Genomic DNA, 16070 nt, shown 5'->3' on the forward strand with positions numbered 1-16070 from the left:
TGCTTTAAAATTATCTTAAAGGGATTTACACAAACTGTCCCCTGCTTTCTTGATCAAGCTAATGTCCAGGAATTCCTTCACTTTCTGTATAGGTTTATAAGAAATCAAATTCAAACACAAGGACAAAAATAACTTACTGAATATTTTTATTTTCAAATGTGTGTGTTGCCTGGAAAACATATTTGCCTTTTTTTTTTTTTAAACCTCAGAGCCATTAAAAATATTTCTACTGTGACACAATCCCTCTGCCCAGACTTGAAAAGACTTAATAAATCATGCTAATACTCTCCTGAACTTCATTTTTTTAATTTGTTTGTTAATATTACATGCTACCACAGAAGTCAGGTTTGTTGGGTTTTTTTTAGGTAAGTCTATAGCTCATGTTCTTCCCCAAACACCATCATGTTTTCAAATATCACCTTATAATATTTCCATTTTGATAAGCGGACTAAGGACAGCAATATTTTACATCTACCTGTGCAGGTGTATGTGGCTACATAAAACATATGACATATATAGGGACTTGTTACACACATTGTATGATATAGCAGACTGAATTGATTACAACAGACCACTTCATAAAGAGATTTGGCTTTATAACAATTTGGTCATCTAAAGCAAACACTGCTCTTAGTGCTCAGATGAAGAAACCTTGGCATGCTGAAAAGGAAAAACAAATAAAATTGCTCATTAGGACCTTCTTGTTCCAACTCCAAGCTTGCTTTGTCCTAAGAGAAAGCCATGCAAAAAAACCATAGAACTCTCTTTTGGCTTAAAACACCCAAAGTATCTTGTTCTTCCTTGCCATCATGAACTCAATAACAATCTAACAACCCGCTGTTTTTTCTAGTGTTTAAGATCAAGTTTCTAGCCTCTTTCTCGGAGATGCAAATACATAAACGACAAGAAAATAAAGGGGTTTCTTCTCTCTCCAGGGCAAAGGCAGAAAAACTCCTCTGTTTTCCATCCAAAAAAGTCTTCCCAGTGCCTGCATTCCACAAAGCAAACTGAGAGCAGCATCTGAAGCATTGCCCCTGTGTGCAGCTGGCTTCCTTCGGCACAACCCCTTAGCCCACTGCCCTTGCCAGTCCCTCAGCTACATCTTCTCCTTCATATGATTTACTTTGTGTCTCCAAACACCAAGTAGCCACAGTTGCTACTCAGCTCTGCCAGTTCGCTTTGCTGCCCCACACAAAATCCCTGAATCCCCGTGCCTGCTGTCTTCCCATAGCATCCAGGCTTACCTATGCCTTCCTGTCTACAAATGCTCTCCCAAACTTCATAGATTCAAGGAATTTATCTCTTGGGATCATTTTGTTCGCTTGCACAAGTTAGTGTGAGTTACTGGGAAGGCTGCTAGATTAAAACATTCAAATAATTCTCCACAACTATGCATACGAGACTCATCTGCACAGATGCGCAAGCTTTGGGATGGTGTAGCCCAAGCGATGAGGTAAGGGATAGCTAAAACTACCTAAAAAATGCACTGAAGCCATCACCCAGAAGAATACTAATTTTCCCACTGGGTTATTTCATTACAAATATTTACAAATCAATCATTTACAATACACTCAGGGCTGTGCATCCTGCAGACAATAGTCTTTTGAAAGCTACCCCTTAAGACTACTTCAGTTATGATACTACTGAAGGGTGTTGCAGCTACAAGTTTTAAACAAAAACCTACTGTAAAAATCCTTTAACTAAGAAATACAAGACATGCCCTGCCTTCAGACCAGTCTTTGGGATAAATATGATATTCTGACATTTGGATGTAGACCTTCAGGGGACAGCACCATCTAATATACACTGTTTATTTCTTTGTATCAAATGGCCTTATCTCGCTCAACTATTTTTCTAAAATACAGCATGCAACAGTACACTAAGCAAAGGGGTACAGAAAATAGCTAAATTAGAAAAATTATTATTTTGGAAAATGAGCGGTACTTTTAAGTAAATTCAAACAGCTTTCCTCCAAATGTTTCATTTCTTTTAATACTGTTACCTCCACTGAAATAAATACACCAAAATAAACTTTGCCTCAAGCCCAAGGCTCCCTCTTGAATAATTCAAAAGCAAGAAGATCACAGTGGCTTAATTAAAGGGCCCTTGCTTCATTTACTTTTCCCATGTTGCTGTTACAGGACAACATAAGAAATTAAGTAATTTTGTAGCACCTATGTTGCTTCCATTTTCTTTGACAATGCAATTATATCATCCTTAAAGTGACTCTGAACTTGCAATATTGACAACTGAAATACCCATAGTTTTTTACACAACTGTTTTTGGCAAGAAAAAATTCCGAGCATCCTCCAATCTGGTCATTTGTGTCCTGGGAAGAACCAGAAAGGCAAAACTTCCACAGACACTTTTCCTCCTGACCCTTCTCCTGAATTCAGTGGTGGATTGTGAGGCATTAACACCTCACAGAATTTAGAGACTTCAAAATTTATAGCAGACCAGCGCTTGGAGACACTGCCCTTGAACCTTCAATTTCAGCCTGGATGAGCTAACATATGTTCCCCTGGCTAAATCAGTTGGCCTAATTAAGAAGTTTTCTCTCTCCCATCCCAGAAATTCTGCTCCTCTTATGCCTGTAGAGCATTACAGCTACAAGAACACCTTTACCGCCCATTTCAAACAAGAGCTGTGTGTGTACAACTTAAAACCTGGAAAAACAAGTTAATCTACTGTTTTGAATCTGGTATTTGAGGGCAGCTACTGGGAACCTTGAAGAGATAACGGTATATGAGTGAGAAAATTGTACAGCAATTTTGCATGTCACCATTAATTTACTTGTCTACTAAAACATATATCAAACACATAACATAAATAATACAAGCAGTACTGATAAGGTGCATGGGAGATGCCCTATGGGATGCTGGCATTACATAGAAATCAAAGAACATTTGTGCCTTACAGACACGGTAGAAGATGTCACATGAATTGGTGTAAAAATTGACTGTATTTTTAAAGGAGAGAAAGGAGCCAGTCGAGGTAAAAAGCTGTCTGCGACACCATGTATATCCAAAACTGCAAAGTCTGCATGGGCGAAAACCAGATTCTGACAAGATGAACCTTTGCCAAATGCTAATGTACAATAAGCTGCTGTCCTGGCTAATTTTTCTGAGCAGATCTACTGCTCAGGCTGACTGTGAACCTGAAAAATCCATCATGGCCTTCTGTGCACTTATCATTTTCAACACCTGGAGCGGGAAGAGAGTTGAGAATTGCGGGACTCTCAGGTAGATCCCTGCAGCTTTGGGCAGGTCGGTCTGCATCCCCCAGCTGAGCGCTAGAGTTAATCCACAGCACAGATTAGATATGGGTCACTTTTGTAACAGCAGCTCTGCTCTTTTTATTTTTTTTTACTTTGTTATGGGTCACTACAACATTACTGTGTTAATTGACCATTACCCTGATTTCCAGTCATTAGTTAGAATTTCAAATTAATCTGATCAAACAAAATGGTACCTTGTTAAAGTAAACACTCATTGATCTACTTTAGTCTCCAGGGTCTATTTTAGGCAGCACAGGTTAACACAGGCTCTTTGATACTTCAGATTAAACCTCATATTCAGACATGTTATTTCTAACAGATTGCTTTGGATGTTTTAGATGTATGTATTTTTAAAGGGAAAAATAGTGCTCTGTCATGACAAAAATCTGTATTTTATGCACTATGGGACACCACTACCACCAAAGAATCCTTCCACCTTCACTAAAAATTAGGTCCTTATTTTTACCTATGTATAAATTATTTATAATACTTGCAGCATGAAACAGATGGGAAAAAAGTCCATGCCCTACTCTGCTTCTTTTAGATGCATAAAGGCCACACACAAATTTCAGGTGTAATCTAACCTCCCCATACATAAAAATAATCTGAACACCCAATCTGTGTTTCCTGCTTTTTCTGGACAACTCCTTGGATTCCTCAGACTATTTTAGACCTTAGACAGGTTATACCAGTATAATTATGTGAATTATGGGTACAAGGGTTTTTAACCAGTGTAGATGTGTTACTGTGAGCCATAATGGCAAGGTAAAAATCACTGCAGAAAAGGTGATACGGTTTTGTCTCCCAGCCCAGAATAAGACACTCCAATCTATCTAAACCCATGCTGACAGAAAGGGTGTTTCCACTGTTCTGTATGAGAATAATTAACGAAAAACAAACCAAACCAAACCCCACATATTTTTTTAATAGGAAGACCAAAATCATAAGGGACAACTTCCTTGTAAGTACGTTTGGTATAATGCAGTTCTAAGCAAAACCTCTCAAAATAAGCATTGTGAATAGTGCAAAATTACTTTCACTTCTATTTACCTTTCAATTGCATACTCCTCAGTTGTCATAAATCCACTTGCTCCACAGCTGTTTCTAAAGCCCTTCGCATCAAAACCATACTATGGTTGTTGAATAATTTTAATTTAAAGCCAACAACATGGAGATAATGCTCATACATTCTGAAGACTTAAACATGCAGAGAGACACTTCTGCTTTATCTTGCACAGTGTGTCCTCAGCTCAGCTCCCCGGGCCCACACAGTACTGGAGCTTCAAACACTGACTCCTTTCATGGCTCAGCCAGCAGCACAGTTTGCTCTACCAGTCCTTCAGTTGTGCCTGCACAAATGTTTGAGAGGTCTTGCAGCAAAATAGATAAAGGAACTGATGGACTTAAAAAAAAAAAAATCTTTTAGGATGCTTTGACTAAATATAGGTGACATGGAGCCCAGCCAAGGTGACAGGACACACAGAAGAAACACTCTGTGGTTTGGATGAATAACTATGATGTACAAGGCTTGCTAGGACAAGAGAAAAATGTAATAGTGGGTTTATTGCATTTCTAAGTCAGCCCAAAGAATGGTGAAGGAATAAGAAAACACGAGTGGATGGGTCCTATTCAGTCAAGATGCATATATTCCTTTGTTAACCCAATCTCAGCAATTGTTTTCCAGGGAACTCCGTGACATCTGTGTGTCTTGTCTGAAGACACTGGGTAGTTGATACAAAAAGGTGTACACTCAGTCACCTTTGGGAGGGTAAGAGCCCACAAGGGAATGTTTTTAAGCCCCTGAGCACATGATGTAAACACTGGTCCTTGGGATTTTGCTGCTGAACTCAGAGGTCCCACTTCTGTCAATGCAGCACAGACAGAAACGGTGGCCTGGGAATGTGCCAACACATGTCATCTACCTGCTCAGACCAGCACCATGAAGGTCCCTTCAGAGGCCCAAACTCCCCAGGGCCATCCACCCGGGGCTGCCCTGTCACAGCAGTACGATATGGAGGTGTGTTCACAAGACCATTCTGAGAGATGTTTGGGTTTCTTTGTAGCTTATGTCCCCCAAAGACTTAAACTACAAAATGGAATAGCTAAAGGAGAACTTGCTCCCACAGAACGTAACAGCTACAAAAATTAGGTAGTTGCACTTTCAGGGACACAAACAGTTGGGAAAGGAGGTTCCTCAATGTTACAAAAATGGTCTCAGCACCAGGTCTCTGTGGACAACTGAAGATCCATGGGTAGAAGGTAATTAATTTTTTGTTAAGACAACAAATCAAGCTCAAGAATTGTGCCAATAAAAGTGAGGGGAAATAAGGACTTCCAAACTACTGCAATTTCAGTTTTTCTCCCCATCAACATATGGAGACACAGATCGCCTTTTTCTAAAAGAAGATGCATCAAGATAAAGACTACCATGTGACATTTAAGTACACTAAGAACAGGACTCAAGAAGAGAGTTGATCACTTGTCTTTATTGAGCGTCATGATTTTACAAATGCTCAATGTTGTTGCCTTTCTTTTTAATAGAAAATGTAGTTACAACATCTGGGGCATTGATCACCATCTCAGTACAGTTCCAAAATATTTACTCAAATATTAACTCAGGCAGAGTTGCAGGATACACTGCAAATTGCTTGTTTTGAAATGAAGCATAAATACTGTTCTGCAGACTCATATAAAAATGCTAAAACCAACCCAGCCTTAAACAGAGTTACACTCACAAAGCTGCTTCTTACTAATTTTAACCTCATGGACTAGGCAAAATTATGGGCCTTTGAATTCCAGTAACATGAACTCTTTAACTGTCTGTCATAAACAAATTCCAAGACTTGTTTTTCACTGCATTTTCTGGTTCCTCTCTGACAGGTTCTCATACTATACTTACATGGGGTCATACCACATATATGATAATAATGTATGTCCTCAAACTCAGAGGGAGCCTCCAAAATAGACCTAAATGTAGATGATCTTATCCCGCCTGTAATTGCATGAAGACAGAACATACTCTCCTTTTCCTCTCTAACGCTACACATACCACAGATAGTTGATCTGTAATACCATCAGAGTACTCAAAACACAAGCAGATCAATATCACCACTGTAATTTTCAGTTCCTTCCAGGTGAAAGAAGTCAGTCATATACTTGAACTACCAAGACACATGAGTCAGCTTCACTAACAGGTTTCTCATTTTAGAGACCATGCCAACGATTAAAGGGCAATTAAAATATGTGAAACATGGGGGGATGGGGTTGACTGAAACATAACTTATTCTTCCTCTTCGCTTACAAGCAAAGCACAAACACGAATTTCTACCAATAAAAATACTGCAAAGCATAATCTTGTTTACATTTGTAGTGAGATAACACAATACTGCACATGCTGCTCTGCAAATAATTTTCATACAAATTAAAAGGTCAGCATGGAGATTTCCTAAGTACAAGTTTTGTTCACTGTGGGACCTGGGTAATTCAACTTTGCACAGCACCAGTTGCACAAGAGTTAATTTTTGATCAGAATGAATGAACGAACAGTATTACTGCACTACCTAAAACCAATTATTTAGGTAAGGCCTTGGACCAGAAGCCACTGCGCACCAGGAGCCATCCACCTATATTTGACCCTGAGACAAGAAGGTGTGGCTTGGCTTCAGATAAGGTTCCTGTTATAGCTGAGTTAACTTTTGGGATGAAAGGTGGACGTAAGTAAGAACAAGATATTGGTTCAGGAAAACCACTGCCTCCTGATGTGTCTTCTAGCAGACCTGCAGAAAAAGGCAGCAGAGGCAGTGGCAAAGGTTAGTGTCATAACTTGCAGATACTGCTGACAACAGTTCTGCTCTGAAGCAGAGCTAAGCTAACGTCTGGTACTGGCAGTAGCGATTTGGCTATGATGACATTCAACATGGAAGAAATGGCAGGGCTAGGGCTGGGATGGCGGTTCAGCCCAGAAAATACCAGCACAGAATAAAACCTGCTATCAAAGGGTAATGTGGCTTTACAAACATCTGTAATTGAAGAGAGTGCTGGCCTAGAATAAAGGATAATACTTGAAATGGGTTTAGGGTTGGGGCTCAGGCCAGCAGATATTGACAAACTACAGCTTAGAAAGCACCTCTGGGTTAACATGAAAAGTGGTGCTGGCTTAAATCATCTGACTGCAGAGATCTGTGTGACAAGGAGTGAGATAACATTAAGATTAGGAGTGCAATTAGGGTTTGAGCATACTTTGGAAGAGGTTGATCATCTCATTTCAGTATCAGGGATGGCCACACACCGTGATAAAGGTGCCACATGACAGGACTTGACACACCTTTGGCAAGCCCAACACTGCCCAGCATGCTGGGCCTACCCTGTTTATAACCTCTGTTGACCCAAGGCTCCCCAAGCTGTACATGTCCTGTCATAGACAGAATCATTTGGTTGGAAAAGACCTTTAAGATCATCGAGACCAACTGTTAACCTAGCATTGCCATGCCCACCACTAAACCATGTCCCTAAGAACCTCATCTACGTGTCTTAAAAACACCTTCAGGGATGGTGACTCAACCACTTCCCTGGGCAGCCTGTTCCAGTCCTTTACAACCCCTTCTGCGAATAATTTTTTTCTAATATCCAATCTGAACCTTCCCTGGCACAACTTGAGGCCATTTCCTCTGGTCCTATTGCTTGCTGCTTGGGAAAAGAGACTGACATCCTTGTCGCTACAACCCCCTTTCAGGAGGTCAACCTGGTGGGTTCCTGACCCCCTGGATGACTGTATATGTATATTTCTGTCCTTCTGTATCTGCACAGTGAACCTGGCACTCCCGAGATGTATAGATTTCCTATACCGTATGTGCACAGTGTGTATGTACTGTGGATGGGGGCAGGGAAGAGGGCCCCACACAATGAAAGCATCTGTCTGAAAACATCCAGTCCTTACTGTCTCTGTTTGTCCTTTCATTTCCGCTAGGGTTGCCATATCCAAAATACACCAAAAACTAAAAAAGGTAAGTGTTTGGCAACCGTCACCTCCTTTCTTCATAGATGCATTTTTAAAAACAGTGCATCAAGTCTGTGTAACAGGTTGGTCCTGCCAAGGAAATTAAAAACCAAATCGGCCCAATATACCAAGAAGCACCACAAAAGCCTGTCTGTGTCTTCTCCAAAGAGAAGCTTTGCCAATTATTTATCTTGGCAGTACTATTTAGCATTTAGCGCTTTCCCAGTTCTTGCAAATAGGTGTCTACCACATTACTCAGCATTTACCAGGCTAGGGGAGGGTTCAGGATTGACCTTGCCTACTTCACATTACAGAAAAACCCAACACATATCTTATCTAGCTCTGCGTTTTAATCACAAAATGGGCTCACCCACATTAGTGATTAATGGTGAAACATTCAGCACTAGTGGCAGACAGGCTTTGAACCTGACAATGACACTTTCTGGAGAAGGAGAAAACATATAATCACATTTCAAGGACAAAATAATGTCCGTACTGGAGACTATATAGTTGAAAACCTTAAAAATCAATGTAAGTAGCTCACAGCCCATCTCTGCCATTTTCCAAGCTTGCAATTTAGAGAATGCAGGGTAGGCACGAACGTCACTTGCTCAATTCAATGAGCAAACCAGATTCAGCATTCACTACAAACTGCAGAAGAGGAAGCTTCACAGTGAGACTGGCCAAAAGGGAATTATAATAATTGAGCCTCATGGTCACAAGACCACACACTACTGTTGTGAAACAGTCACTGGGTAAATAAGGGTGTAGCCTGCAACGCAGTTTATTACCACTGCTGGAAAACAACAACAAAAAAATCCACATGAATAACCTGGTCTTACCCCTGAAAAGGTACTAAGAAAAAAGTACCTTACAAATCTGCACTCGTGTCAAAAACATGGCAGAATGATGCTGCCATTCTAGTACTGTTAATGCAGTAATGACACAGAGTAGGGAATAAAGACAAGTCACAGAGTTAAGCCTGCAGCAGGAAGAACAGCAAGAAAAGAGAATTCCAAGGGATGGAGCAGTGAAAGTTAGGATGATGTAGAAATGACAGCTGAACTTAAGTTCACTAAGGTGAAGTCACAAAAACAGTACATTTCTAGAATGACAAAAAATTAACAGTGAAAGATGATAAAAGTTAAAATGCAAGACAATGATCTTAAAACATTTAAAAAAGCAGGTATCTCAGACTAGCAGAGATATGCATTAACAAAGCAAAACCAGAAAGATGCCATTCAGTAGCTTTAACAGTTGAAACCTGACTAAACATTTTCTTATTCTTTTTGTTTTCCAGGGATGCGTACCAGTGTGACTGAAGGAGTTAGTTGAGCAAAGTTTTATGAATTTATCTTATTTGCAGAAATCAAGTAAAGAACTTGCAAAATAACTTCTACAAGCCACTGCCCTCTGTTCTGTGTATACAGAGGTCTCATCTGCCCCTACACTAAGCAAAACTACTTTCCCTAACAATTCAACTTTGACTGTCCCACCAATTTGCGGCATTTTTACCAAAGCGGGGGCAAAGAGGATGTATTACATCTCTCTTCTACGTAACAGCATGCTGTTTGGAGCAGCTCCCAGGAGGGCTCAGCCAGGTGCTGCTGGCCACATCTAGAGAAGGTGACTGGGTGACAGGGAGCGGCAGGGGGAGGAATGAGCAAAGCACCTGCCTGCAGCCGGGGCACCGACTCAGCATGGCTGGGAGTGGCAGGGGATTGAAGTGGGGAGCGCTTCATCCAGCCAGGCTGTCCCATCATCAGTGACAGAGACAGTGGAATCAAGTGCACCTTCAGCAAGTTTGCGGGTGACACCAAGCTGAGTGGTGCGGTTGACACACCTGAGGTCATGCCACGCAGAGGGACCTGGACAAGCTCAAGAAGTGGGCCCATGCAAACCTCATGAGGTTCAGAAAGGCCAAGTGCAAGGTCCTGCACCTGCACTGGGGCAGCCCTGGTATCAATACAGGCTGGGGGAGGAAGGGATTGAGAGCAGCCGAGTGAGTGGAGAAGGACTTGGGCATACTGGTGGATGGAAGATTAAATATGAGCCAGCAATGTGTGCTTGCAGCCCAGAAGGCAAATAATATCTTGGGCTGCATCAAAAGCAGCGTGACCAACAGGTCAAGGGAGGTGATTCTGCTCCTCTGCTCTACTCTGCTGAGACCCCACCTGGAGTTCTGTGTCCAGCTCTGGAGCCCTCAGCACAGGGAAGACATGGACCTGTTGGAGAGGGGCCAGAGGAGGCCACAAAAGTGATCAGCGGGCTGGAAAAGCTCTGCTGTGAGGACAGGCTGTGAGAGTTGGGGCTGTTCAGCCTGGAGAAGAGAAGGCTCTGAGGAGACCTTATTGCGGCCTTTCAGTACTTACAAGTGGCCTATAAGAAGAATAGGGACAGACTTTTTAGAAGGGCCTCTTGTGATAGGACAAGGGATAATGGTTTTAAACTAAAGGAGGGGAGATTCAGGCTATAGACATGAGGAAGATATTTTTTACAATGAGGTGGTGAAACACTGGCCCAGGTTGCCCAAAGAGGTGGTAGATGCCCCAACCCTGGAGACATTCCAGGCCAGGCTGGACGGGGCTCTGAGCAACCTGATCTAGTTGAAGATGTCCCTGCTCATGGCAGGGGGTTGGACTAGATGACCTTGGAGGGTCCCTTCCAACCCAAACCATTCTATGATTACAGGGGAGCAATATGTCGTTTCATTAATTTCTCCATGTGACCCTTGCTCCCCTGAAGGAGGGAGAAAAAACTAAGGCATTGAGTACTTAGCATTATTTCTGATGCAAGGAGGATCCAAAAGCATCTCAAGCAAAAGTTACTCCCATCCTCATCTCCTAAGAGCTTGTGTCATTAGCATCAACCCATCAGAAGTGGCAGGTTTTAGTGGGGTTTTGTTTCTGCGTGCAAATGTGTCCTGATGTGGTATCCAGGACACTCTTCTAGTCTCAGCTTCCACCACTACACTCTTAATTTCTGTGACACTGTAAGCTCCTGGTCCTTAGATGTAACTTGCATTTATAAAGAAGCAATATACAGGGTTCAATCCCCTGGCACAAGTTAACATACAATTTTCCAAACTGCATTAATCCCTCAGATTATTTATGAGGTAAACCAATTATACAAGTTTTGTCAAAATACGTGTTTATTAATACTTTTGTCTGTATTAAGAGCTCACCGGGCTCTAAAATCTGTACTGAAGACTACTCTATAGAAAACAGAGGGTTAATACTTTTAAATGATTGTTCACAGTAGCCCAGATAACATTAAATGACCTGTTGCAATTAAAAGTCATAACCTATACTTCCAAATCTCACAACTCAGGTCAAGAATCGCAACCATAGCAATTGTCAAAGAAATCCTGTGTCCTGACTCACTCCATACAAATAAGCTACTCTTATAAAAGCCCTTCACTTCTCTGCTTCAGTAGAGGAGGGTGGCAAAGGAAGAAACTGATAAGGAAGAATTAAATACTGCACTAATGAAAAGGTGAATTAATTTAAACACCCCGTGAAGTATTCAAGTGTACACAAAGTAATTCAACAGACATTACACTGGAAGGCTGAGTATGCAGTGCATGGATGAAAACAGAATGTGATATTAATGGCACATACAAAAATGAAGTTGATAAAATACTACTTCATGTTATTTTTGAAAGCAACCCTTACAGAATGACAAGGAAAATAAAAATATTATAAAGCCAGTATCACACTAGACAATAACATGGAAAACAGGGTTGATTTTCTCATAGATAAAACCAATGAAGTATCATGTAATTGCCCATTACTGTACCTTCATGACGTCTTTATAGGAATGAATGGCCTCAACTTCCCCTTTGTCATCATCATCGTCATCTTCTTCCACTCCTTCATCCAGAGCATCATATCCTTCATCCCTACTCCCATCTGTTTCTGTGGTGTTAGTCATGTGGTCAATAAGCTGCTCCAGTGGAGGACTTAATTCCCGCTCTTCATTATCCTTCAAACCATAGTCCAGGGCTTTATATATAATAATCCCTAGTGATTCAATAACCTGTAAAAGCGAAAAAGAAATGTTTATTAATGCCACTTACATGAATGAATAGGTCAGTCTAGGAACACCCTTTTATGGTGTTTTTATAACAAACTTAGCAACTGAGAGGGCAATAAAACATCAAACTTAAAGAGAAAAATGATCCTCTAGTACCTACAGCAGTATTTCAGTAATGCAGCACAGAACATGCAAGAGCAAGTCATACCACATACCTACCGCTTTCTTATTTCAAAGTTTGAAATAAAAATTCATAATTTAAAAACAAAGCAGGACCTTTTTAGATTATTTTCCTTTTCCTTCTAACAAGAAAAACCTCAAAATAATTTACTCCAGATTTTTTTAAGACTACATTACATGCATATGACCTTTTAGGAGGGGACAGCAGGGAAGAAATTAAAATAAAGAATAAACTAATGTGAGATGCCTCCCTCCTCCCACAGATTAATGACACTTGGGAACTGCCCTTCAGTTTCTGCATCTCTTTGTTGACCTGAGAGGTGTCTGGACACAGCTGTGGACATCCCAATATTGTCTCGCTGAGCACTGGGACATCAGATCCCAAGAATTCCTTGGCTGTTGCACAGCTGTTGAGGGTATACGTATTCCACTGAAACTACCAACAAGTGGATGTCATACTAATGAAGCAGGACCTTGATTTTTAATTGAACTTAAGGCTTCTCTTTTGTGCTCTGTCAAGGGCAAAGCAAACAGACAACCTCTTACTCAGTATAAGCTAGTGAAAAATGGTCATGAACATCCCAAAATGTTAAATTGACTCTAGCGGTTTAAACAGCAAAGTACTTTGGGTCTGAGAGGCTGGAGGTTAGCAAAGACTTAAAATGATGTCCTATTAGTTTATCAAGACAGACAATTTAATGAACTAGCTATAGTCTGACAGCTTTACACTTGCAGGCCTCATTGCTCTGTTGAGATTACTTTGCAGTGGAAATTTACATTGCAAGACAGTGGCTAATAAATAAACATACATAAAAAACAATTAACAAACCTCACCCTTCTATAACTTATTTCCAATAGTTTTGGTAATTCAATAGAAGTAATTTTTCTATGCTATTCTCTTGAAATGTTTTTTATACATATTTGGAAAAAATTCTTAAAATGTAGTTAAGAAAAGGGATCAGGCAAATTAATGGAGAAAAAATTTGTCTTGGTTAATTCAGTTCAAAGAACAGCTTCTGACTTGGGGAATGCTAGTGGGACAGCAAAGTATCGCAAGGAAGGATCACTGCTCAGCTCTCATACCATTCCCCAGGCTTCTGCCATGACGCCCTTTGGACACAGGACACTGCACCATGTAGTGCAGTGCATGTAGTGTAGTGCAGTGCACGTAGTGCAGTGCAGTGCACTACAAATAGCTGTAACAGATCAAACTTGCGTTTGCAGCATATCTGGTTTGTCTCTCAGAGAAGCTATTTTCTCACAGCTGTCTTGTAAACCTTGCACTGTTCTGAAAAATAACCTGAAAATGTGAAAATTTCACAAATATAATATATTCTACTGGTAGATATGTATGTTTCCTGTAACTCAGGTTCTGAGTACAACCTCAACATACACCTCTTCAGTAACTGAAAGGGAACAAAGAATACCAAGTTAATTCCAGTTTGAAGTAGACCTAAATGAAAATGAAGCCGAATTGAATAATTGCTTTGATATTTTAAACACTTGGGAGTAAATACAATGTGAGTAACCTCTAATAAAATCTACATTTGAAAGAGCTTTGCATACACGAGGAGGACTGAGATGTTCAAATTAGATGCAAAAAAATAACATCTTGTGCCATGCAGTGACAGCTGCTGAAGACAGCTTCTGGATTTTGCTGTACCAACACTTCAAAAAAATAGAAAGTGGGGGACATACAAAGAAAGTGTGCGCGCTCTGCCTCCTCCGGTTTGGGAAGAGGATTAAGGCATTCAAAAGCACCGTGGCTAAAGCTGGATGACAGCTGCTGCTTGCTTTGATGTATCAGCAGCGGAGTTTTGCAGTTCAGTAATAAGGTTTGTGCATTTTTACGTACTATGAACAGATTTCATAATACATGCAAAGCTGACACAACACGAAAACCTGCAATGGCACCAACTCAGACCTATATTTCAGTCTCTCAGCTCCTTATTTAGGAGTCGTGATCAAAACCGTATTTATTCAGCGTCTGTCAGCATCACAGATTCTTCTTGCCGAAAGACAAAGCAGCGAACACCTGAACTGAGAAACTTTGCTTTGCATTAAAAATGAAAACATTCAGTTTTTTCAGTAACACTGGTTTACCCAGGATCTTGTAAAACCACACAAGTGGCATACAAATCCCAAACAAAAGTCACAGAATCCCCAACACTTCTTCACATGGACAAAACTACCAATGCAGTTTCACACACATAAAACTCCTATGACTGTATAACTGGAAACATAACATACAAGCTTAGATAGTCAGCTCATTGCTGCTTAAATGCATGAGTGCTGTCACTTTGCCTGTAATACAAATCAACTACAAACAAAAAAGGAAAAGCTTTTCACAGCTGAATTTATGAACTGATAAATACACAAGTTTTTGAGTTGGATAATCAGGGACTATCACTTTTTTTTTTTTGAAGCGTCATTTACAAAGAAGTCACTGGCTCTAAACTGCAGTATTTGCTATTTTCACACAAAATAAATACTTCTGGCACCTAACAAGTGACAAGCACTGGCCTAGTTTTCAATATATGTCAAAATAGAAGTATAGTAGAAAAAAAAAAAGGGGGGGGGTAAAAATGGACTTAGCAAGGCTCTTTTAAACTACAGAGTTGTACATGAACACACCAAAACAACCACATGGCACTGAAATAAGTGCCAGCACTGATGAAAAATAATGTTGCTCAATTCAGATGGAAAAAAAAAATCATCTGTATCTTGAAATTTAGATCTCATTTGTTCCTGATAGATTACAATTTTAGTGAAGGACCTGACCTTTGCAAATTGATCAGTGGCTAAATAAAAAATAAACAAGGAAGTCTGCATTATTATGCTTTACACCTTCTCACCAAGTTCTTTTGAAAGTCATGGCTTCAGACCAAAAAAAAAAAACCCAACTAAACAACACATCAATATTTCCCACAGACTGAACTTGTACTCTGTTGTGCTTAAATCATTAGTGAAAGGGGAATTTTGTCTCACTGTATGTGAGCATTCTTTCAGTTCCTACAGCAGTCTGTCCTCTTATTATACTGTTCTTTTATAGCAAGTTGTGATGAAGTTGCTGGAGCTCTTAGACATCAAACACGATGTAAAAACAATATCCTCACGCTCTGTTTATACATGCAGGAAAACCCAAACAATTCAGATTATTTTCATACACCAACACCGCATGGAACTTTCCATTCCATATACCTTCCTCCAAGACATTCAGGCATGCCTCTCAGAAGGGGGTTCATTAGGGTTTTAAGCCTTGTATATGACACAAATTATGTTCTTCCAATGAACACTGCAAATTGAAAATTCTCAAAAACTCCTCAAATATACAGACTTTATATAGGAAGCAAACATGTTTGAGGCTTGCAAAAATCTCAACTGAATTTACTTCAAGTACTTCACACACACACACACACACACACATATATATATATATTTAATTTCAAGGAAGAACCCTTTTTTCCCCTCAACACGTACATCTCTGGCTTGCTGAATGAAGCATAGATGACAGCAGGCAGAACCCCCATGCCACTTCCCCCACTCCCCACACACACAATAAGGCACTCTCTCAGTTTTCAT

General features: G+C 40.3%; 1 protein-coding gene across 1 annotated transcript in view; it reads right to left on the minus strand.

The window, feature by feature from the left end:
* SPIRE1 (spire type actin nucleation factor 1) overlaps positions 1 to 16070 on the minus strand; it is a 134270-nt gene that overhangs the window by 63620 nt on the left and 54580 nt on the right. Inside the window, exon 3 of the mRNA XM_082046309.1 lies at positions 12072 to 12311. Coding sequence (XP_081902435.1) covers positions 12072 to 12311 — 240 coding nt within the window. The remainder of the gene's footprint in view (positions 1 to 12071; positions 12312 to 16070) is intronic.

The sequence above is a fragment of the Streptopelia decaocto genome (assembly GCF_964273445.1).
Source record: "Streptopelia decaocto genome assembly, chromosome: 2".
Classification (NCBI taxonomy): Eukaryota; Metazoa; Chordata; class Aves; order Columbiformes; family Columbidae; genus Streptopelia; species Streptopelia decaocto.